At 38.0% G+C, this 23063-nt stretch overlaps 3 protein-coding genes and 1 long non-coding RNA gene across 4 annotated transcripts; 2 read left to right on the top strand and 2 right to left on the bottom strand.

Moving 5' to 3' along the window:
* The first annotated feature begins 1954 nt into the window (after nt 1–1954).
* On the top strand, nt 1955–3750 carry LOC106083782 (WD repeat domain phosphoinositide-interacting protein 3). Its single transcript, XM_013247034.2, has 5 exons — nt 1955–2048; nt 2139–2275; nt 2334–2767; nt 2833–3247; nt 3310–3750. Exons 2-5 carry the CDS (start codon nt 2209–2211, stop codon nt 3411–3413), a joined length of 1020 nt encoding a protein of 339 aa, XP_013102488.1. The 5' UTR covers nt 1955–2048; nt 2139–2208; the 3' UTR covers nt 3414–3750.
* LOC131995231 (uncharacterized) lies at nt 3739–5798 on the bottom strand. The gene is made up of 2 exons (XR_009397299.1): nt 4131–5798; nt 3739–4075 (listed from the first exon to the last, which is right to left on the bottom strand). It is a non-coding gene; the product is annotated as an uncharacterized LOC131995231 (long non-coding RNA).
* A 4177-nt stretch (nt 5799–9975) lies between these two features.
* Nucleotides 9976–10571, top strand: LOC106083781 (signal peptidase complex subunit 1). Its single transcript, XM_013247033.2, has 3 exons — nt 9976–10091; nt 10160–10306; nt 10365–10571. The coding sequence occupies exons 1-3, from the start codon at nt 10062–10064 to the stop codon at nt 10491–10493; spliced, it is 306 nt and encodes a 101-aa protein (XP_013102487.2). The 5' UTR covers nt 9976–10061; the 3' UTR covers nt 10494–10571.
* A 222-nt stretch (nt 10572–10793) lies between these two features.
* LOC106083780 (uncharacterized) lies at nt 10794–13761 on the bottom strand. Its single transcript, XM_013247032.2, has 2 exons — nt 13210–13761; nt 10794–11325 (listed from the first exon to the last, which is right to left on the bottom strand). Exons 1-2 carry the CDS (start codon nt 13533–13535, stop codon nt 10896–10898), a joined length of 756 nt encoding a protein of 251 aa, XP_013102486.1. The 5' UTR covers nt 13536–13761; the 3' UTR covers nt 10794–10895.
* Between the last annotated feature and the right edge of the window lie 9302 nt (nt 13762–23063).

The following is a 23063-nucleotide window of genomic DNA, read 5'->3' on the forward strand; positions in this document are numbered from 1 at the left end:
AGTCTTTTAAGATAATTTTCCCATTTATATCCGATTTTCTTCTTCTTTGGTTTCTTCTTCACTGGTAATGTATCAGAATATAGACCTATAACATTATTGCCGGTGCTTTCGAAGGTAGTGGAACATGTTTCGAAGAAACAGCTTGTAACCTACTTTGACCGCAGTTCGCTTTTACATAATTGCCAATGCGGATTCAGGAAGGGTAGAGGGACGTCCATGTTGCTTTTAGGTCTTATCGACCAAATTCGGAATTGCGTGGCAGGTCACAATATCTGTATTTTGCTCTACTTGGGTCTAGAGAAGGCCTTTGATCGGGTGGATTACTTCGTCCTGATTAAAAGGCTGTCCACAGTTTACGGTCTTGGTAAAAGCGCTTGTAAATTTTTATTTTCCTATTTGGTTGATAGCAAGCAATTTATTCAGATAGGTGATATAGCTTCATCTACGCCGCCGTTTAAAGTGGAGTTCCTCAGGGATCTGTACTCGGTCCCCTCCTATTTATTTTGTTTTTGATCGACTTATTTAAATCCATAGAGTATTGGTGTCCCCATATGCACATGCGGTGTTCAGTTAGTGTTTGTAGGTAACCTTCGCTCCTCGAACGGTATTCAATCGAAGAATGATTTGGCCTTGCCATGCTTGGCTTCATGGATGTCTGCGTATCGTCTGTCTGTGAATGCGGCAAAGACTAAGGCTCTTTTCTTCGGAACGAATGATATTCCAGGCGTGAGGCTGGTATATAATTGGGATGAAATAGGACTTGTCCATAATATTCAGTGCTTTGGAATACTTTTGGATGATAAATTGTCATTGAATTTGCACATTGATAATGTTGTCGCCAAGATAAATCTTGGCTTGCGCTAGCTTTATAGCACAGGCTTGGAAACGAATGCCACATCTCCTGTACTGCCTTGAGGTACCACTACAAGGTACATGTGGAAGGTTAAACTTGCTTTAAGTAGAGTAGTACGCTACATTTTTTCCTGCAGGTTATTCGATCATATTTCCCCGTTTGTTAAGAGTTTTCTTGGTTGTTCCTTCAGTGATTTTGTTAAATGTAGAAATCTAATTATGTTCTACAAAATCTTTAAATCCCGTGATCCAATATTTCTGGTAAATATGTTTTCATTTTCTAACTCTACTCGAGTTAATCAAATACTCATACCAAGAGTTCTACCCATATGGATGGGATGTTTTCTATAAGAGTAGCACGTCAATTTAATTTACTTCCTAACTCCTTGCGTGTTTTCAATTACGCCAATGATACATATCGAAAAAAACTGCTTCGACTCTTTGATGATTTTTTTTTCATGTTTTCCTTTCGTTTTTTCTTTTTGGTTCTGATTATGGTTTGAGAAAAAAAAATAATAATAATAATAAAATAAAATAACTCCTTGTTGAATATTAGAAATTTACACAATCGTTGTTGACAATTGATAGATTTTATAGAAATTTACCACTGCAAATTATCTTATATTTAGCTTAAGTTACCTATTTTTATATCATATAATTAATTTAAGAAGTTTTATGTTTGAGAGTAGTGCTTATTGTAATTTTATTAAATGGGCCCTTATGGGGCTTTAAAATTTTTAATGCGTGCGCATAGTATGTAACACTAGCTATCCTTGAGTGACTTAAAATTCTTTTTCTAAAAGAAAATTACGCATTGATGCCACAAAAACGATGCGCAAAGTTATGCATTTTGAACTTTGACGATTGAACTCGGGCGTCATTGTGTGTTGCCATACGTAAAATAGTGTTTTTTAGGCGTTAAAGTTAAAAACTCTGTAACTTTTGCGCATCGCTTGCATTTTTATTGCGCACGCATAGTATGTAATTCCACTTTTAATATTGTGGCGTCAGTGGCTAAAAATGGTCGATAATTTCCGTACTTTTTGAATTTTTTATGTTTGTGCCACCCTGTATTACTGCCATCGTCTTAGTTATCGTTGCTGGTAATCGTTGGTAACTTTACGCAGATAATATACATCAAAAATATACAGCATATAATATACATCAATTTTCCATTTTACTTTACTGATAAATAGGTAGGAATTTATATTTAGTACAAAGATGCTATGATGCTATTTCCACATCGCAAATCATATTAATTTAAACACTCTTTTTTTTCTCGCCAGGTTAAATTTGTTCATATTTTTAACGAAAAGCAGAAATAATAAAAATAACACTTTAAGATTCGAGGAAGATATGGATTTGGTGGATCACAACCCTTATGGAAATGGGTTACAATACGTGGGTTTTAATCAAGATCAAGGTATGCTTTCCTGTGATATTTTGAGAAGGATTTAAAAAATATATAAAACACCTTGCAGGATGTTTCGCATGTGCCACTGACTCTGGCTTCAGGGTATTCAATAGCGACCCGCTTAAAGAAAAGGAACGCCAATATTATCCGGAAGGTGGTTTAAGTTATGTCGAAATGTTGTTTCGATGCAATTATTTAGCAGTTGTTGGTGGTGGTATCCGCCCATTGTATCCACCCAACAAACTTATAATTTGGGATGACTTAAAGAAGGCTCCAGCAATCTCTTTGGATTTTAATCAACCAGTTAAGTCGGTACGATTGAGGCGTGATCGGATAGTTGTCGTATTGGCAGGATTTATAAAGGTATTCACCTTTACACAACAGCCACGTCAGTTACATGTTTTTGAGACGAACTCGAATCCTCACGGCCTTTGTGTTTTATGCCCACATAGCAATAAAAGTTTATTAGCATTTCCCGCTAGACGAACAGGACATGTACAGGTATTTATAAATACAAACTTGTACATCTATTTTTTCTATTTTCTGCTGCTATATTTATCCAACAGATAGTTGACTTGGGAAACACCGAACGAGCCCCTTTGGAAATTGTGGCTCATGAAGCCAACATTTGCTGTATTGCTTTCAATATTCAAGGCACTCGCTTAGCAACCGCCAGTGAGAAAGGAACACTAATTCGCATTTTCGATACGGAGACTGGTAAAAAGATAAACGAACTTAGACGAGGTAGCAACCAGGCAACTATTTACTGCATTAATTTTAACCACGCATCAACTATGCTGGTGGTGTCATCTGATCACGGAACCATACACGTATTTAATTTGGACGATAGTAAACCCAAGGAGTCCTCTTTGCCTATAGTACCCAAGTACTTCTCCAGTCAATGGAGTTTCGTTAAATTCTCAATACCAAAAGAACCCCCGTGTATTTGCGCCTTTGGTTCGGATTCTAATTCAGTCATTGGTAAGATTTGCAATGCGACGGAAAGTCTGAAGAGACCTAATTAGTTTCCTTTTTACTTTAAGCTATTTGTGCTGATGGTCATTACTACAAATTCCTTTTCAATAGCAAAGGCGAGTGCAGTCGTGACATTTGCACACAATTTTTAGAATTACAGGATGATGATTAAGTGCTTCTACATAAAATCAAAATCAAAAAGTTTTTGGAGCCAACAATTTGTTATTGCGGTTAAACCCGATATATTTATACTTTCGTTAGTTCAAACGCTGCAATATTTTGTTTTTGCCTTAGTTTGAGCTTAGCCGACATGAACATTCATTATTTGCCTTCCATCATTCGATCTATTCTTCTATTGTTTGTGATGTTGTTTAAGTCTTATTTGACGTTTCCTCAGAACTTTTAATTTCATTATAAGGATTTAAAAAATTCGAGCTGATAACAATTTTATGTTTAAGAAATGCATGAAAATTTGTGAAAATGAAAAATTGATCATCAACGTTATAAATTTGCTTTATATCAAAAAACTATAATATAACAAAAATATACACATAATTATCTTAATTAGAAACTAAAGTCTACTTATTTATTCGTTCAATATGTAAGGGGTTGGGTTCGGCAATTAGACTCAGCAATTTTATTCTAGTGTGATATCACAGGGACAGGATTGGGATGATGCCTACAAGCACCACCTACCATTGAAGCAGTCCGTTCGCTTTACGAGTATTTGGCCTAATCGGCTTTGTATTGCAACGAATGAAAGAACAAATAGCAATAAAAAGCGTGATAAGTTCGGCCGGGCCGAATCTTGGAAACCCATAACCATGAATTCTGCTAAAAATGTATACGAAATAAATTGAGTTGAAAGGCATAAATTTATTCTACATACCAAACTTCTGTCAAACCAGCAAAAATTAAAGCTTCTAGGAACCGAACAACGATGATCAAGAGATCGGTTTATATGGGAGCTATATCAGGTTATAGATCAATTTGAACCGTACTTGGCACAGTTATTGGAAGTAATAACAGAACAATTTGTGCAAATTTGCGTGATTACTTTTTTGAACCCCTTCACAAATAACAGTGATAAAATAACAATTTATTAAAATTTTAACATATGTAATGAGAGAATGTCCTACAGAATGAAAGCAGCAAGCTTTTCTTTGCCTTAAAATCTATTATCAACAGAAAGTAATCGGCGAAAAACAGAACGAAAAGCAAATGTAGTACCAGCTTTTACTTATGAAACATTTTTCATAAAAGAACTATGTTATTTTTGTTTGTTTCTCTTTCGACACGAGCTCCAGTGACTTGTCATGACGGACACAAAGACTGAGGCGTCTGTTCTTACATCTAAATTCACAAAACTTATTGCAGCTTTAAAGTAGGTTTATTTGAGAGATTTCCTTTATATCACTGTCAAATAAACCATGTAGATACAGTTCCAATATTTCTTTTAGCTGCCTCCAAGATTTTTTCGGTTGAACATCTTTGCTTTCATAACATAAATATCTTCTTTGTTCTACCGCTGCAACTGTTGCTATCTTGATGTTCCTCTATTTGGTTCTGCTATTAATGAGCCCATGTTAAGATGCTATGAACTGATGCTTATGACCTGCCCAATCTGAGCCACTGTTAACTACTTTTATATGTTCTTGGTCTATAGGTTTTTGGCCGATAGTAGAAAAGGGGGCAATATCGCAGCCATCTTGGCCAGTTGTTTCCAGAATTGTGATCGATTGCTTCTACCCACCAAGTGCCTAGCCTGGGGACAATTTTTCATTTTTTGCAATCCTTTAAAGGATTGTTCCACATCGTTTGTATGTAATTCCCTTTTGGATGGGAACATCCTTCGGAGCTTGCTATCCGTTGATTGATGACGAACTACTGTTTTGTAGATTTTTCTGGATTTATAATCCTGAGCATTCTAAAAGCCTCTGGACAATTTTTATTTGGAAGGCTACCGTTTGTTTGCTGAAATTATTGGCTGGCCTTACGTTTGCTGGTGGATTTTTCAGGAGAGCTGGTTCAAGTACGCATTGTATGCTCCCATTATATTGTTTTTTGTGACAGAATTCTAATGGTAACTAGACTGTGCACGAGAACGTCTTTTTTAGGTATTCTTACAGCGTTTCTCTTCCTCTATAGTTTTGGCACAAGGAGCAAAAACTATAGAGGAAGTTTACTGCCCTCACTCAACCTTTTTACTTGCTGCTGCCATCAGTGTGTTTTTGCGCGGCAGTCAAGGCGTTTTGTTTCTCAAAGCGATAGTCCTAGATTCTGTTGCGAAACCTTTACATTATTTTTTTTTCTGCTCAGGAGTGTTACGTGCATTAGGATTTATTACATTTCCTAAATTTCGGATAAAAAAGAGGGAAAAAAAGAAATTATACCTAATCATAGACATGAAGCTCTATTAGATTTTCTGCCGCCTTGCCGACTTATTATCTGATTTAGAATGGTGTAAAAAAAGACTCCAGACTTTAACAATAAGTGAACATTCGGAAGTGAAACACGCGAATATACTTTAATTGCTTCAATCAATCATCAGAACTGTCTACAGGTCATAGAATCAACGTTATTGTCATTACCCCAAACTGATATATGTTACTTAAGTAAGAAAGTATCAGTTTGCAGGCTCGCTATCCTATAGCTATCCGAAAGAATCCGATGTTTTCCTTGTAGGAACGACTTTAGCTTTATACCACTCCTTCGGAAATGTGGAAGTCATTATTATCGTATTTACAAAGTGAAGAAAACTGGCAGATATATAGGGAAATAACATCTTGAAGAATTTCAATGGATAGCCATCGTGACCCGCAGCATATGACTTCACATTTGAGAAGGCGGTAAAGAGGTCATCAATTGAAACACATCTATATGAGACCCCAAATCAGAGGCCTCAAAAAATCTCCCGATTCGTCGATGCATTCAATAAATTCATACCCTGGGTAGTAGGTGATTCCGTACGAAAGTTATCCGAGTGGATCAAACTATTATTCCTTATGAAACGCATAGCACGGTGCGTCTTACGTTCCATTCTTCTTTTGACAGTCTTCGCTCGGTTGAGCACCTTGCGGAATATCCTTCAGTTCTCCGGACTTCTTGTTGTTGTTGTAGCAGTTTATTGTGTACTATCTTTCGTCTGCTTGATTCTGTTGAGTGTCAAGACCCAGGAACTCCGCGACTAAGATGGTGTGCGTCCACAGGGATCTGGGTCTGAGTCGAGTGGGTCTGGCCGGGCAGTTAAACAGGTGACGTGTATCGTGCGGTCCCTGGTTACAGTCGGGACATACATCTTGCACGTCGGCATCAATCCTAGCTCTATGAGAATTGAGGCGGCTGCATCTGCCGGAACGTAATTGAGCCAGAATCACTCTGGTTTGCCGGGGGAGGTCGATTTCTTCGGGTGCAATGGGTGGCGGTCGTTCTCCAAGGACTACATTCACATTAACGCGTCTGCTACCGTGTCTGCATGAATGTTGTTCAGACCCGCTTGATATGCCGCTTGATCTAGAGGTTCTCTCTTGTAGCGCTGGACCTCACGCTCTAGATCATGTAGATCTACCTTAAGGCTTCTGGGCGGTGGGTATCTATCCACAAGATGATGATTTGGATGATTTCTGCGATAACAGCCCAAAAGGTATTGCTTAGACAGCATGTAGTTATGTCTTCGCACTGGTAGGATCTTTGTCTCCTGGTGGAGGTGGTCCACATGAGAACTAAGGAGGCAGCCCGTCGCAGTTCGGAGGGCGGCATTCTGACAGATCTGAATATTATTCCACTGCGTGTCACAAAGCTGACGTGACCACACTGGCGCTGCATAACTTACCACAGACCGGCCAATTGCTTTGTACGTGGTCAACAAGGTTTCTTTGTCTGCACCCCAAGTGCTGCCAGCGAGTGACTTGAGGACCTTGTTTCTACTTTTGACTTTATTGCAGATTGCTGTGGCATGTGGGGAGAAAGTGTAGGAGCTGTCAAATGTGACGCCAAGTATTTTGGGACACTTGATGGTCGGAATCAATTCTCCATCGACCATCACAGTCAGCTCAGAATTCACCTCACGCGTATTTGTAGTGAATAGTGTGGCTGAAGATTTGGTGGCGGATATCTTCAGATTTCTTGCAGCGAAATATGAGGCAAGCTCGTTGAGGTAGACGTTCAACCTATCGCAGATGTCATCAATGGGTGGGGGGCCTGATGCCAAGATCGTACAGTCGTCCGCATATGATACGATCTCTATGCCGTCTGGAGGAGGTGGGATGGAGGATAGGTAGAGGTTAAACAGAGCCGGAGATATCACCCCGCCTTGGGGAACTCCCTGTTTCACTCTACGGTGTTTTGACTTCTTATCCCTAAATTCCACAAATGACTGGCGGCCACACAGATAATTCGCGACCCAACGTTTAAGGCCTGGCTGGAGGGACGTGTTGGCGATGTCCTCAAATAATTTGGCATGGCTGACCGTGTCGAATGCCTTCGATAGGTCCAATGCCATGAGGACCGTCCTATCACATGGCCTGGGTTGATTGAAGCCACGGCAAATGTGTGTGGTGATGGCATGCACGGACTTCTTTCACGGATATATGTTCTATGAAGCGAATAAAACAGAGATTGGTGATAACGAATCTCCCGAGAGTTTTGCCAATCGTGACGGCTAGTCTTAGAGGCCATTGCAACTTTTCTGGGAAAAGCAGAATGGATGTTATTTATCCCTTTTATAAGGACCTCATGATGTACACCACCATCTGATAAAGTTTTAAATATTAACAAGTAATAGCGTGTTACGTTCGGTCGGGCCGGATCTCCACTCTCCACCAGGTATAGCATTAGTTGAGTTCTTTTCCCGGTAACTCTTATTAGGCAAACAAGGGATAAAAGAAAGGAATTGGTTTGCTTTTGCATATATACCAAGTTATGGTCCGAATTTTTTTTAATTTATGTGGGTCATTTTGTGCGACAAATTTAATGAGACAAATCAGAGTCCATTGTGATACCACAGTAGCGACAATACGAGCCAGCTACCAGGGAGCCAATAAGGCCATCGTCTTTATAAAAGTTACAAAATACTCTAAAAAGCATCAAAAAAATAAAAATAATGATGCATGTGTTAATGTCACCATACTCTCTCTTTGATATTTTACTAATATATGTTACACCTACAGACCTCTTTTTTTGGGGAGCCTCTAGTGAAATTCGATTGGGAACATTTCTTTCATTGAGTGAAGATTTTGGGACACTGTGCAATGAATTCAAAAACATACGAAATTTAAAATACTTGTTTTTATGCATACATATATTATTGGCGGTACTTATGTGAATTATATTGTATTTACAGATTTCACTTCTTTGGAGATATTGTAGGGGATTCTAGTTAAATTCGAACATATGCTAAAATAACACTTAACGGTGTAAGCAAAACAATTTTGGAATGAAATTCGCAAATTTATATTTTAATTTTCTTTTATCTACGTGTGTAGTCTATTTTAAAACATGCAGTGAAATTTGATGGAGAATATTTCAGCCTTTGAGACCATTTCTCAAAAATTAAGTTTCATGTTACTTTCAAGCGCAAATTTGAAAATATAAAGGCAGAAATTCAATAAAAAAAAATTGGTTTTTGCCGAAATTGTTAACGAGTTTTCACGATATGTATCATATATATTGATTTTTGTTGTTCAGTGACTGATAGTCAAATTTGGTAAGAAACATTTTTGTCTTTGACATCATCCTCCTAAAACTAATTTTTTATTGGCGTCTGGCACCAATTTTGAAAAAGTGTTACTTTAACTCTAAAATGTAATTTATAATTTTACTGATTGCTGGCGTAAAGTTTTGGGTTTAGAGGTAAATAGAGACTTTATGGCGAACATTTTTGTAAAATATTTTGATCAGCCACAAGTTCATTTAAAATGAGTTTTAATGCTTTTGCAAAAAAGGGACCATAAAGACCTTATTAGTGAGTCGATTAAGGGTTCAAATGTTCCATCAAAATATATAGTAAAATAAATACTATACACCTAAAATGAAAAGGCTACGAATAATTGTAAACCCAATATTTAGAAAAAAACGTCCTGAACGGGGAATTCCCCCTCAACCCCCTTTTTGGTTACTTTTCGATGTAACCATTTAAAACGCCGATATACGTGTCTCCCCTTTCTGCCTCCTATCTCATAATCTATGCGATTTTTCCTGTTATTTTGGTCCACAGTGGCATTAAAGAAATCTTAATAGGATTATAGATCCCCGTAAAAGTGACGTTGAAAACGTCTGTAGTGATAGCAGCTTCGGAGAACATTTCGTTTCGAGTATTGGAGGGGCAAGGAAGAAGCCAGTTTCTAATGCCGTATTTGTTCAAAGATATATTAAACTAGTAACAATACATAAAATCTGTTTAAACCTTTCCCTTGGACGCCTACTTATGACTTTACCTAGGACGCTTGGTGGACGGTTTGTCGGTCAACTTGTTCATATTCCTTCTAACTCTTTTTCTTTTCTAGTTTTATTTTGCAAAAACAAGGACCTTGAGACTGAAATGTATTTTTTTTTTTTTGCTTTAAAGTTACTGAAATTAACGATAGTCATCGATATATTTTTTTTAAATATCAAATGTTGCGAATATCGGTAATTTGCCAGCTCTACCAGACAGCCAAAACGATTGCAAAATGTTATTATCGAAATTCATTATTCGACCACTTCGAATAATCGATTACATGGCAATCGACTAGCAGGTCCATATTGTGTATTGACGTTGACGACGTGTTTACGTGTTTTAATTTCGTACATTGCTTTAACAAATTCTTGGTTCTTAAAAAAAATGTTCAACTTAAATATACAAACGCATATGGTAATCAATCTTTAGACGGTTTATGGAATTGCTAAAATGCTTTCAATTATTTTTATATTCTTACTTAGGATTTTGTTGGCCAACACAAAGCGGAGATGTATTCTCGCTGCATCATCACTTTGTTTGGAGTGGTGGGTCTGATTTGGGGAGCAATAATTCAACAATTTTCCCAAACTGTTTATACCCTGGGAGCTGGTTTTGTTTTGGCTTCGTTAGTACGTCTGAGCTATATAATCATTAACCAAATAATTATTTCTTTCTCATAAAAAACAGCTAACAATTCCTCCCTGGCCTATGTTCCGAAAGAATCCTTTGCAATGGCAAAAGCCAAGACCAGAACCCAGCCAGGCTTCTTCAAGTGGAACTGTATCAGATGAAGGCAAGCAAAAGAAGAAGAAATAAACGCATGAGGGAAACACAATCAAGATTCAATTAATGACTGACTCCAATTGTTAATAAACTCTTATTAAGTGCATCTAATGTTTTGAGAATTCGTTCTATCCCTTTTCTAAAAATTACTAGTATCTATGCATATCGTATTGAAGGCCACCATGCCACAGAAGTAACCATGTCCCCCTTTGATTTGGCCAGCTCCCATTCTCCTTGATTGGGAATATTTGCATGAAGCCATATAAAATTGAAATAAATAAATATGTAAACGGTTATAGAAAAATTAGGTACAATAGTAAAACTGCCTGCAAGTTCGTCTTAAAGTAATTTATTTTTATTAAATAAGCTATAAAAAGTTTTGCATTGTACAATGGATGGCATACATTATTTTCGTATTAACGTTTAATACATCTTTTATACTCTGGCCGCTTTGGTCCGTCTTGTTTGAACGATATTAACAGTTGCTATAGCAATCCATCCTACGACTGCTACCCAAGCAAATATTAATGTCAAGTGGAAGCAAATTGAACTATTAATACGTCCATAACGACGTCGTTCAAAGTTGTCATGCTGCAGCAGATAATCCATGAAATCAAATATTGCCGAGCATGAGAGTCGACCTTTAATAACTGGGACTATGTTACCCGAACCTTGGATATCTTTTAATAGAGCTTCCCTATATTGTTTGCAAGTCACATCAAAACCATTTGTGTATATGGAAGCGTACACCAAAGTGTAAAGGGCCATTATGCAGGCTATAACTGATGTGGGCATCCAATAATAAGGTGATACGTCGTTATCTGTTATTTCGGATTCGGTCGTTACGACAATCATGTCGCCGGATCTGTAAATAGAACAAGTTTGGAAGTATATTTCAGTAACATCGTAAAACCAGAAAGAATATAATGGACTGTTCTTAAAGCAGAGTACTATGAGCTTTTCGAATAGTTGTGATAATACTAAGTGGCAAAAAAAGATTATGAAACTTAAGACTCTCCTAATTATCACGCTCTAACAAAGCAATTTAACTCAGTAAAAATCGTCCCATATGTTTTAGGCAACAAGCCATATTTTCAAGACTGGAGCAGACTTGGCAGAATGGAACTATCAAGTGGTGGGAGACACCTCGGAACTTGGTGTCTGACATTTTAGAATGAGCGCATAAGATCGAGGCGCTTGGAACGCTATTTTACGTTCGGCTAGTGGAAGAAATGTTCTATCATAGCCAATCAAAAATACTATAATTCACAACCTCAGCATATACTTCTCTTGATGGAAGCACAAAATATATCCTTCGAGCTAATTGAATTATTTGCATTGCTCGTATACGAACTATTTCATTATTAAATAATAAAGTTTAAAAACCCAGAACCAAGCAACCACATGTGGGCAGCTAAAGAACGATTTAATGTTGGCTCTATAAGTTTGTCCGAAATGATGATTCATGCATATTGACCTGTGACCACAGTTTAAAATTTGCTACAGTTTCAGTTATTTAAACACAAATTTCAATTAGTATTGCTGCTATACAATCTAATTTATGCATACAAGCAGAAAAAAAATTTACTCATTCATTCCATTGTTAGTAATTGAAATATGTACGTATACGGTATTACAATACTTATTAGGAAAATGGCGTTTAGTTTAAAAGAACGATTTCATTATGCACTTCAATGCGTTAATGCTTGTTTATGAACAGGATTTCTGTTTTATACTTATGTCTGTCAATCACTAACAAGTAGTATTGCAATTGCAATTTTCTTCTTATTTTTAACCCAACGTAAGTCCTGCAACACGGCGTTCGGGCTCAGCTATAAAAATAGAAGGTCCTCGCTGTTCGTTTGTGGAAAGAGTCAAGTTGCAGCAATACTTTGTGTTATAACAAAAAAAAAATGGTATAATTAAAAGTTTTGCTTACACATTTCTTTAAAAATTGCAGGAAAACTACTTATCTCATATTAACGTAATTTAAGATTTAATTTTTGGCTCTACGTTAAGTATGGGTCACTAAGATAGTGGTAGTTGTTGTTGTAGACACATTTGCATATGGAGGTGGCGTTCCTCGTCAAGCTCTTATAGGCTCGTTCCGGTCTATACGACCGATCGCAGCGGGAAAATGATGGCCATTGATTATTTAAAGGCGTCAATATCTTGCCTTTCCGCGACTGCAGTTGCAACTACTTCATATGGATCATTCCACTATCCGCAGCCTATGAACGCCTCGGTAGCTCCCAGCTAAGCTTCTCGTGGTAACGAAGAACGCCACACAGATTGGAGCTCAAAGTTCCAGCCTGTGTGATGCTTATAGTTATCCCGTGCCGGGATGGTAGTACTTACATATCGCTTATGTACTTCAAGAGTAGCATAACTAAAAACAAAAACACTTTGCAGGAAACATTTTAAGAAGTCAACTGGCTTTTACGTTCATAGAAAACTAATACAAATATTAAAAAAAATGTTTGTAAGATATCAAGATGGAAATTTATAAATAATACATATGTATGAACAAATAATTAGCTTGAAAAATAATTTTTTTGATTTTTGTCACTCTTTAAGTACGTAAGCTATATAGCTACAGTTTACCTCACTGGCAATCTAACAGCCAATTACGTATACGATTTCAGATCAATGTGTCATTTGACTGTAAGGTATATAAAACGCTTTTGTCCCTGTTCTTTAACGGAATGTCGAAATCGGCAAATTTGCCTTATAAAAAGCGTATACTGACCTTTGCCGAATCGTTGTTGTTCCAGATTTTCTCTTTCCTGTGCCCAGACACACCCGATACACATGATAAATGCCCAAACTAACGCAAAATAGCAATGGCAATATCAGACCATAAGTGGCGTAATGGCAATATGCAATATGGCCACCATCGAAGGAGCGGAAGGTGTTGCGGCCGTATAAGTAACATCCACAGTTAGTTTCTGGACAGCCATTTAGGGCGTAACGCCAATGCGACCACCCAATTCCTGAGGTTACGCAGCAAATTACCGATGAGGCGATCACAATGGGATACAAATAAGCCAACGACCGTTCGGCTGCATAGGTCATGATGATAATTGTTGGAGTACAGTTGATTTTTAGATTGCGATGCACTTTTTTAAGGATATTTTTTTCGATTGGTTCGATTTGCTTGTTCGAAGTTGCAAGTTGTCTACTTATGAGTTGTTGTTTGGTCGAGTCATTTTGAGATACAAACACGATCTAGTTTTTGAAGAAGCAACAAGTTGTTCCACACACAAGCCAAACACACCGTAAGCCTTCTATGGAATGATGTGTGTGTGTGTGTGTGTGTGGTACGTTTGGAGTGGCAATCTCTTAGGTCTGTTCACGCATTTACAAACTGAAAGTGTAACTAGCGCACACTGATTATATTAGAACAACACTGTGCCAAAGAGCAATTACTGGCCCCTCACTGATAACTCTGAAAATGGCATACTGAATAACTCGAAAGTTTTCCAACCGCTTTTGTATCCTTTTACATAATTAGAAAGCTTGTTTCAATAGCTTTCAAACGTAAAAATTCTGATTGAAAATATTTTTAGTTTATGAGTTATAAGCTAAAAACTATTTTTTTAACCTAAATTTTCTGAAGACGGGGCCTAATCTTTAAAAATGACCTAATAAGCAAATATCTTTCCCTATGCGACATTAAATCCCTTTTCTAGAGCTTGAATTCGATATATAAATTATAAGCTTTTCTAGTTCCAAACTGAATTTATACAAACTTTTTCCAAAATAAGATTTTTATTTAAAATATTTTAGCTTTTGCTTTTTTTTACAGTTGGATATATGAAGGAGGAGAAAATCTTGAGCCTGGCAGAAGGCCGGCAAATTTATCCTACTTTGGATTGAAAGAGAAGTACATTTAAAATAATCTTGGCTATTTCTTATTGTTGGGCGAGGCCGATTAAATTGTCCCGCTTTGTAACGCAAATAGAGCTTCATTCAAAATTCTTTTGGCTATTTCCTTCAAACTACATCTGAATTGTAACTCAAATGACACCTTAGAGCAATGGCTATTGTAGTATGAAGCAATTTCCCACATTTTATATAGAAAAATTTGCAAAAAATTTTACTATTTTCATCATAACTCGCTAAGAATTTCAAATTTTTAAATAATTTGGAAAAGCTGCAAAATAAAAGCATTTAAGTTTTGAATTTTAAAGACCTATACTTCACGAATTAGGTCCCTCCCAAAAAAAAAAAAAATTTACAATTTCATTCAGCACATCGAACTCTATCACCTTTAAAAAAAATGCTCTATTAGCGAGGGGCCCGTAAACTTCCCCTGCGGCCCAAGTTCCCAGCACAACAGTGGTACTTGCAGACGAGCGTGATGGGATTCGTTACACGGAGCCCACTAACCCCAGAATTAGGGAGCTGAATCTGGAAATAAACAGGTTAGACAACGAACATAAGCGGAATTTATGGCTGGAACATTTGGAGCAATGTAACTTAGGTAGCGGTGTAGGCAAGCTTTGGTGTACTGTTAAGTCAGTCTCGAGCCCGTGTAGAAGGGATAACAGGACCTCAGTCACTTTTGACGACGTAATTGTGGCTGATCCGAAGAGATGCGGTTGTTCAACCGTCAACTTATTGTGCATCCCGAGAGTGAAAGGGCTAGAAGGAGAGTCATTTATCATACCCGTGGTCTCTAATGTAATTCGTAGCGCCAAGTCATCTAAGGGATTGGGCCCAGACGGAATCTCCACATTGATGCTGAAGAATCTGGATCTAACTGGAGTCGAATATCTTACAACTGTCCTCAACCTATCTTTGAACAGTCTTATAGTACCCGATGTCTTGAAGATGGGCAGAGTGTTCTCGCTACTAAATCCTGGAAAGGACAGACGTACATACCGATCTCCCTTCTCTCACTAGTAGCCAAGACACTAAAGGGACTACTCCATCCGAGCTTCGTACGAGAATTTCCATTCGCCGAACATTAACATGGATTTCAAAAACTGCATTGCACAACAACCGCTTTGCATGCCATCACCGTACATTTGCCGTGGTTTCAAGCAGCCCAGGCCATGCGATGGACGTTCCCGTGGAACTGGACCTATCGAAAGCATTCGACACGGTCATTCATGCCAATCTATTTGAGGACATCGCCGATACGCCAATATCGCTCTCCATCCAGGCTTGAAGCGCTGGGTCGCGAATTATTTGTGTGGTGTCCAGTTATTTGTGGAATTTAGGAATAGGAAGACGAAATACCATAGACTGAAACAAGGACTTCTCCAGGGTGATATCTACCATGACATAATTACCAGGTAGTGTACCATAAATAGCTGAGTACATTTTTTTCGCGAAGTGCACTATCTTTCAACGTGTTTTGGTTGTGTGTGTATTATCGTTAAGAACCATAACACACAAACAACGAAAAATGGCGCGAACTTGTAACATACACTAACTCAGAGTTGCACTAATCACTGACTTCGCCAGATAGTGCACTCAATATCTTGTTGTTGGACTGTCACTACCTGTAAATGAAAATATCTTGATATCTACGGCACTGTTTAACCTTTACATATCCTCCATTCCACCCCCTCCAGACGGCATAGAGCGGACGATTGTACGGTCGTGGCATCAGGCTCCTACCTTGAAAACTTATTGACCACGTACAAAGCAATACGCCGGTTTGTGGTAAGTTATATAGTGTCAGTGTGGTCTCTACAGCTATGTGACACGCAGTGGAATAATATTCATATCTGTCAGAATGCCGCTATTCGAACTTGGACAGGCTGTTTCCTAAGTTGTCATGTGGTCTCCTGATGAGACCACGAACATACACGTGCGAAGACATAACTACATGCTGTCTACGCAATACGATACCTTCTGGGCTGTGATCATCCAAATCATCACCTTGTGGATAGTTATCTCCCGCTCAGAAGTTTTAAGTTGGATCTACACTATCTAAAGCGAGAGGTTCATAAGAGGTTCACAAGAGAGAAACTGTAAAAGATGCAGTGAATAGCTATCGGGTGAATATGGTCCTAAGAGAATGACCCCCCAATGTACTCGAAGAAATTGACCGTTCCTGGCAAAACAGAGTAGTTCTGGCTCAATCGCGATCAGGTAGATACAGCCGCCTCAACTCTGCCCAACCAGATCCAATTGTCTCTGACTCAGATCCCTCAGGAATCACCCCACCTAAGTCGCAAAGTTCCTGGATCTGGATATTCAAAAGAATCAAGCAGACGAAAGATAGAACACAACACACTGCTACAACAAAAAGAATATTTATCATAAAGTTTTTAACCAGTTAAGCCAAAGTTTGAAATTAAATTTCATAAAGTATTTTTTTCGAACCATTTTGGCATTGGTCGCATTTCCATTTAATTTCGTGTGTAGAGTAAATAATTTTACCCACGCACTCATATCCAAAATATGTGTCTACCTCTGCTTTAAACAAAGCGGAACATGCCTATTGTATTATTTTATCTGTGTATAAGTTCGTGAGAATGTTTGGTACCTGTTACAGAGACAAGAAATGTATAATTTATCTATGTCTGTTAGTCACCAACAGTGTTGCCAGTACTTGGGATTTCTCCCCAAATTAGAAAATGAAATTTTCTATTTTACCTTTAATTTTTTTTATAATAATTTTTGATAAACATTAAGATAACAGTAATCGGTACTATTTACACCAAGTTGTACTTTTTGGAGTACAATATAGTGCAAATCACGATTAACCGATTATTATTATTTGTAATCGCATGATACCGATAACTATCTGCGACAACTTAGCTAGAACATATGACTTGCAGGATAGGATAAAAATAAAACCCAGCAACAAAATTCCAAATTGTTTTCCATACCACGCCCTTAAGTTGATTCATGACAGGTATTGTGGCCCCACATAAGTGAAGGTGTCTGTTAGTCGCGAATGTCGGGCAATGATATAGAAAATGCTCCAACGTCTCATCATCTTTCCCGCATGTGCAACTTTATTGACGTCAGTCCTCTGGCCCCTTACTCCGCTGTTGCTCGGCACCCAAACAATGCGGATCGTGCCATCCTCAGAGAAGACTTTAATCTCTTTCTTACAGTTCACCACTGTGCCTGACCTTACCGTGGTTGTTATTGCCCTGAAGGCCAGTTTGCTCTCCGTAAAAATGTTCACACTTGACGTCCTCGCGTTAACACCGCACCACCTTACGCATTCCGTGACCAAATCACCGCATGCAAGATCGTATTGTGTTCAGGCAGTCAAAAAGAGATCTCAATCCCTGTGTTGTCAATGTAGACCCCCAGGCCCATTCTGTCCTCTAGCTTTGGACCATCTATGTAGCATGAACTTCAAGATGGCAATTCTAGGGTTCCGTCTATCAAAGACTGTGCCGCAGGCAGCATTGCCTCGCGCTTAACCTTAAGTGTCGTTTCACACCCAACGCACATATTGGGTTTCTCGATGGCCCTTCACGAACCTGCACAATGGTTTACATTTGTCAAATTCTTTGCAAGAGAGGAATACCAAATCGGAGTATATGTTTATATGACTGCTATACCAAACTAGGCATTAGACGATTGGGTTGGCCTGGCTATATCAAAGGTGGTGCCTTTGCCTTGCTTCGTACTTAAGCCTAGTACTGACTTCATTTGCAGCGAAAACGCCTATTAAATTATTGCGAAATCCGTTGTCTCTATTCTTTGCCAGAACATTAAGCGGATTTAAAAAGGTGGTCGCACGCGAACAGCTGTTAGCAGCAAAGAGCGTAAGATAATATAAGAGAGGGTTTCTGCTTTGTCTTCCCCGTACCGTAAAATAACTCGCGTTAAAGACACAACATTTTTAGTGTATTCCAATTGGATTCACATTGAGGGCTGCAACATTTTCGGGTTATTCTGTTTTGATTCGAGCATTCGTTCGAACATTTTTTCGTATTTTGCTTTGTTTCTTTGCAACCGAAAGTTGCAATAAAGGAAAAACGAAATATCGTAAGCAATTCAAATATGTTGTGTCTTTAAATTTTGTCACTCGTCATTACGTATTGCCCTCTAACGCCAGCTCTTATCTTTCTTACGCTCTTTGGGCAAAACGACGATCAGCTTGATGGCAAGATGGAGGATTGCACCATATGATTTGTGTTTGTTCTACAAATGAGATCACCTTTAATTGTTTCGGCATCGCAAGAACACATACATAAGTGAAACAACAACAAAGACAACATCATTTAAACCAAAGAGCGTAAGAAAGATAAGAGCTGGCGTTAGAGGGCAATACGTAATGACGAGTGACAAAATTTAAAGACTCAACATATTTGAATTGCTTACGATATTTCGTTTTTCCTTTATTGCAACTTTCGGTTGCAAAGAAACAAAGCAAAATACGAAAAAATGTTCGAACGAATGCTCGAATCAAAACAGAATAACCCGAAAATGTTGCAGCCCTCAATGTGAATCCAATTGGAATACACTAAAAATGTTGTGTCTTTAACGCGAGTTATTTTACGGTACGGGGAAGACAAAGCAGAAACCCTCTCTTATATTATCTTACGCTCTTTGATTTAAACATGAGTTGATTGGTGAACATTTCGAGAGTGTTTAATTACATTGGCAATTGATTGAAGCGGAATTTGTCACAATTACAATGTACACAGCTATTGTCCACTAAAAAAGTTAACGCTTTTATTTAGTTGTTGTATGAAGCTGAAAAATTTGGCATGTCAATCAGCTGTCCTACAAATTAACAAAAGGGAGCTAAAGAAAAGTGTACATGTAAAAGAAAGGAAATATGGAACTATAAGAAGGAAAGAAATGGATAAGTTCCAATGAACTAGTTCTATCCAGAACTACCCAACTCTAATTGAATGTACAAGTAAAACGCTATAAAAACTGACCCTACATCGCTGTTAATTTTTTACAACTTCATTGTGTTTTTTACAACTTCATTGGGTTGTTCAAAAAGTAATTGCGAATTTTTCATATAGTCTGCGTTGACAAATTTTGTCAACGGCTTGTGACTCTGTAATTGCATTCTTTCTTCTGTCAGTTATCAGCTGTTACTTTTAGCTTGCTTTAGAAAAAAGTGCGGGAAAATTTTGTTTACATTTGTTTGTTTGGCGTCAATTTTAATATGGAGCCACAAAGGAGCATTTTCGTCATATTTTACTTTATTATTTCCGTAAAGGAAAAACGCGGAGGAGGTTGCTAAAAAGTTACGAGATGTGTATGGTGATAAAGCCTTAAAAGGAAGACAGTGTCAAAATTGGTTTCGCAAATTCCGTTCTGGAGATTTTTCACGTAAAGATGAGCCACGTTCAGGTCGGCCAAATGAAGTTGATGATGACCAAATCAAAGCATTAATCGAATTGGATAGTCATGTAACTGAGCGTGAGATAGGAGAGAAGTTAAATATACCAAAATCAACCGTTCATTATCACATAAAAAGTCTTGGACTGGTGAAAAAGCTTGATATTTGGGTACCACATGTATTGAAAGAAATTCATTTAAAAAACCGAATCAACGCTTGTGATATGCACCTTAAACGCAATGAATTCGATCCGTTTTTAAAACGAATCATAACTGGAGATGAAAAATGGATTGTTTACAACAAAGTTAGTCGCAAACGATCATGGTCCGAGCATGGTGAACCAGCTCAAACCACTTCAAAGGCTGATATCCACCAAAAGAAGGTTATGCTGTCTGTTTGGTGGGATTGGAAGGGTGTGGTATATTTTGAGCTGCTTCCAAGGAACCAAACGATTAATTCGGATGTTTACTGTCAACAATTGGACAAATTGAATACAGCCATCAAGGAGAAGCGACCAGAATTGGTCAATCGTAAAGGTGTCATATTCCACCAGGACAACGCTAGACCGCACACATCTTTGGTCACTCGCCAAAAACTGAGTGAGCTTGGCTGGGAACTTTTGATGCATCCACCATATAGCCCTGACCTTGCGCCATCAGACTACCATTTATTTCGATGTTTGCAGAACTCCTTAAATGGTAAAACTTTCGGCAATGATGAGGCTATAAAATCGCACTTGGTTCAGTTTTTTTGCAGATAAAGGCCAGAAGTTCTATGAGCGTGGAATACTAAATTTGCCAGGAAGATGGCAAAAGGTTATCGAACAAAATGGCAATTATATATTTGATTAAAGTTCATTCTAAGTTTTATTAAAAATGCATTTACTTTCTTTTAAAAAAATCCGCAATTACCTTTTGGGCAACCCAATATTTTTATAAAAAGCCATTCAACATTTTTTGGGGGTATTCACTTTCAATTGACGACAAGGAACGAAAAATATTGGCAACCATGGTCACCGCATTTTATGCATAGATAAATTATATATAGATAAAATTATATGTAGCATTCAACACTATTCATAGAAAGAGAGTATGACGAAAGCAGTGCATTGCACTGTATGTCTTTTGTTTATCTCTCCTAACACTCTCAAAGACAGCGAATAGTGTGAATCATTTTAGTGTTGATTGAATAAAGCCTTATAGCTTTCAAAGGAAATATTATTAAATACTTCGTTCATTTCTGTTGTACCCACCACCATAGACTGGGGAAAGGTAATGGGAAGAGAATGTTAAAATAATTTACGACCCAAGTGCCTGGGGAGCCGCTCTGCACCCAAATGAACCCCAAACGAACATATAAGCCAATGTGAGACTTAAATAAAAGAGATTTGGGAGCGAGTCTGTACTTCTTTGTTCAATATAGACTCAAGAGACTAAACTTTGTAATTTTCACAGATTGTGTAGGTTGATCTGCAAGGAGTAAGAGATTATATAATTTTTGATGTAGGAAAGGACCGGACCCTCCCCTTTACCCCCACAGCAATACCCAAAAATAAAAGTGGGCCGATCGAGACATTTTGGCACTCAAATAAAAGGTATTTGGGAGTAGAGTGCGAATTATTGGACGATCATGAAAATATGGAACTAAAGTGAAAGTATTCAAGAGTAGATTATGAATACAGTCTGAAAGGAGCAATAGGCTATATAATTTGTTGATATCGAAAGCGAACCCTCCACCTTATCACAAAAGGACCGCCCAAAAATAAAATTGGACTTATCGGGACAATATGGGACTCAAATGAAAGATATTTTAGAGTAGAGTACGAATTTGAAATTAAAAATTTGATACAAGTATTTAGGCAATCACCACGCTAAACACCCATATTGCCCGACAATGGCAATATGGGACTCAAATAAAATTTATTAGTGAGACAAATACGAATATGGTATTAAAACTTGTGTCAAATTATCCGGGTGCCGCCATTCCCCAAAAACCTATTAAAAACAGGGATACAGACCAGTCAGACAATATGGGAGTCAAATAAAAGGTATTTGAAAGTAGAGCACGAAACTGACATCTATTTTCAGGATCAAGTGTCTGGGTGGCCGCCCACCCCCAAAACACCCATAAGCCGGGCATATTTATCGATTTTGGCAGTATGGGGCTCAAAAGAAAGGTATTTGGGAATACAAAACGGATTTGGCTTCCAATTCTGGTGCCAAGAGTCTGGGAATCCACCCCACCCCCATATTGCCATGTTCGGTAAGCATGTCCTGTTAGGGAGTGTGGCGGACATCCAGGCATTTCGTTTCAGAAGCGAATTCCAATTTCGTGTTCTACTTCAAAATACCTTTCTTTTGAACCCCAGATTACCATGGTCAAAAAATGTCCTGTTCGGGGGTGTCTTTTGGGGTTGGGCGGCTTTTAAGGGAGGGTCGTTCCCCTTATATAGCCTATTGCTCCTTCCAGAGCAACTAGGCAGGTGTAGGTTTGTATGTTAGGTTTGCATTTCACTTAATATATAGATAACTGAATCCGCACATTATCATGATTGATCAGTTAAACCTATTTGGGGTGGTTTCAGGGGTTAGAGCGCAACCCAGATACTTGGACGCAAATTTTAGTTTCTTGTTCGTAATCTACTCTCAAATGCCTTTTATTTGACCCCATATAGTCATTATCAACTAATATTACGATTTGGGGAGTACTGTCGTGCCCAAACACATCGGCTTGAAAATATTAAAAAAATTGTGAAACACTTCGTGCTTCATTTCCAGATGTCATATGGCCAATTCCACGAAAATTGGACACCTTAATTTTGGTACTAACTTCAATTGGCTATGACAGAACATTTCTTCCACTAGCCGAACGTCCCTCGATCTTCTGCGCTCATTTACGAGTAGTCATTCATCTTTTGTTTTTCATGTAATTATAAGTATTATTATTGATCTTTCATATAAGCTGTCTCAATTTAGTAGTTTTTCATCCATTATTAAATATGTATACTTATGGAAATATTTTATAAAATGCTAAACTAAATGTATCTTAGGACCTTGTTTCTACTTTTGACTTTATCGCTGTGGCATGTGGGGAGAATGCGTAAGAGCTGTCAAATGTGACGCCAAGCATTTTGGACACTTGATGGTCGGAATAATTTCTCCATCGACCATCACAGTCAGCTCAGTATTCACCTCACTCGTATTTGTAGTGAACAATTTGGCTGAAGATTTGGTGGCGGATATCTTCAGATTTCTTGCAGCGAAATATGAGGTAAACGTTCAACCTATCGCAGATGTCATCAATGGGTGGGGGGCCTG

The sequence above is a fragment of the Stomoxys calcitrans genome, chromosome 2 (assembly GCF_963082655.1).
Source record: "Stomoxys calcitrans chromosome 2, idStoCalc2.1, whole genome shotgun sequence".
Taxonomy (NCBI): domain Eukaryota; kingdom Metazoa; phylum Arthropoda; class Insecta; order Diptera; family Muscidae; genus Stomoxys; species Stomoxys calcitrans.

Coding starts and splice junctions, on each gene's coding strand:
- LOC106083781 (XM_013247033.2), top strand. CDS start 10,062: ATGTTCAACTTAAATATACAAACGCATATG. Junction 10,092..10,159: donor TAAATATACAAACGCATATG/GTAATCAATCTT, acceptor ATTCTTACTTAG/GATTTTGTTGGCCAACACAA. Junction 10,307..10,364: donor GTTTTGTTTTGGCTTCGTTA/GTACGTCTGAGC, acceptor CATAAAAAACAG/CTAACAATTCCTCCCTGGCC.
- LOC106083780 (XM_013247032.2), bottom strand. CDS start 13,535: ATGACCTATGCAGCCGAACGGTCGTTGGCTTATTTGTATCCCATTGTG. Junction 11,326..13,209: donor ACAACAACGATTCGGCAAAG/GTCAGTATACGC, acceptor TTCTATTTACAG/ATCCGGCGACATGATTGTCG.
- LOC106083782 (XM_013247034.2), top strand. CDS start 2,209: ATGGATTTGGTGGATCACAACCCTTATGGAAATGGGTTACAATACGTG. Junction 2,768..2,832: donor GACGAACAGGACATGTACAG/GTATTTATAAAT, acceptor TTTATCCAACAG/ATAGTTGACTTGGGAAACAC. Junction 3,248..3,309: donor GGATTCTAATTCAGTCATTG/GTAAGATTTGCA, acceptor TTTTACTTTAAG/CTATTTGTGCTGATGGTCAT.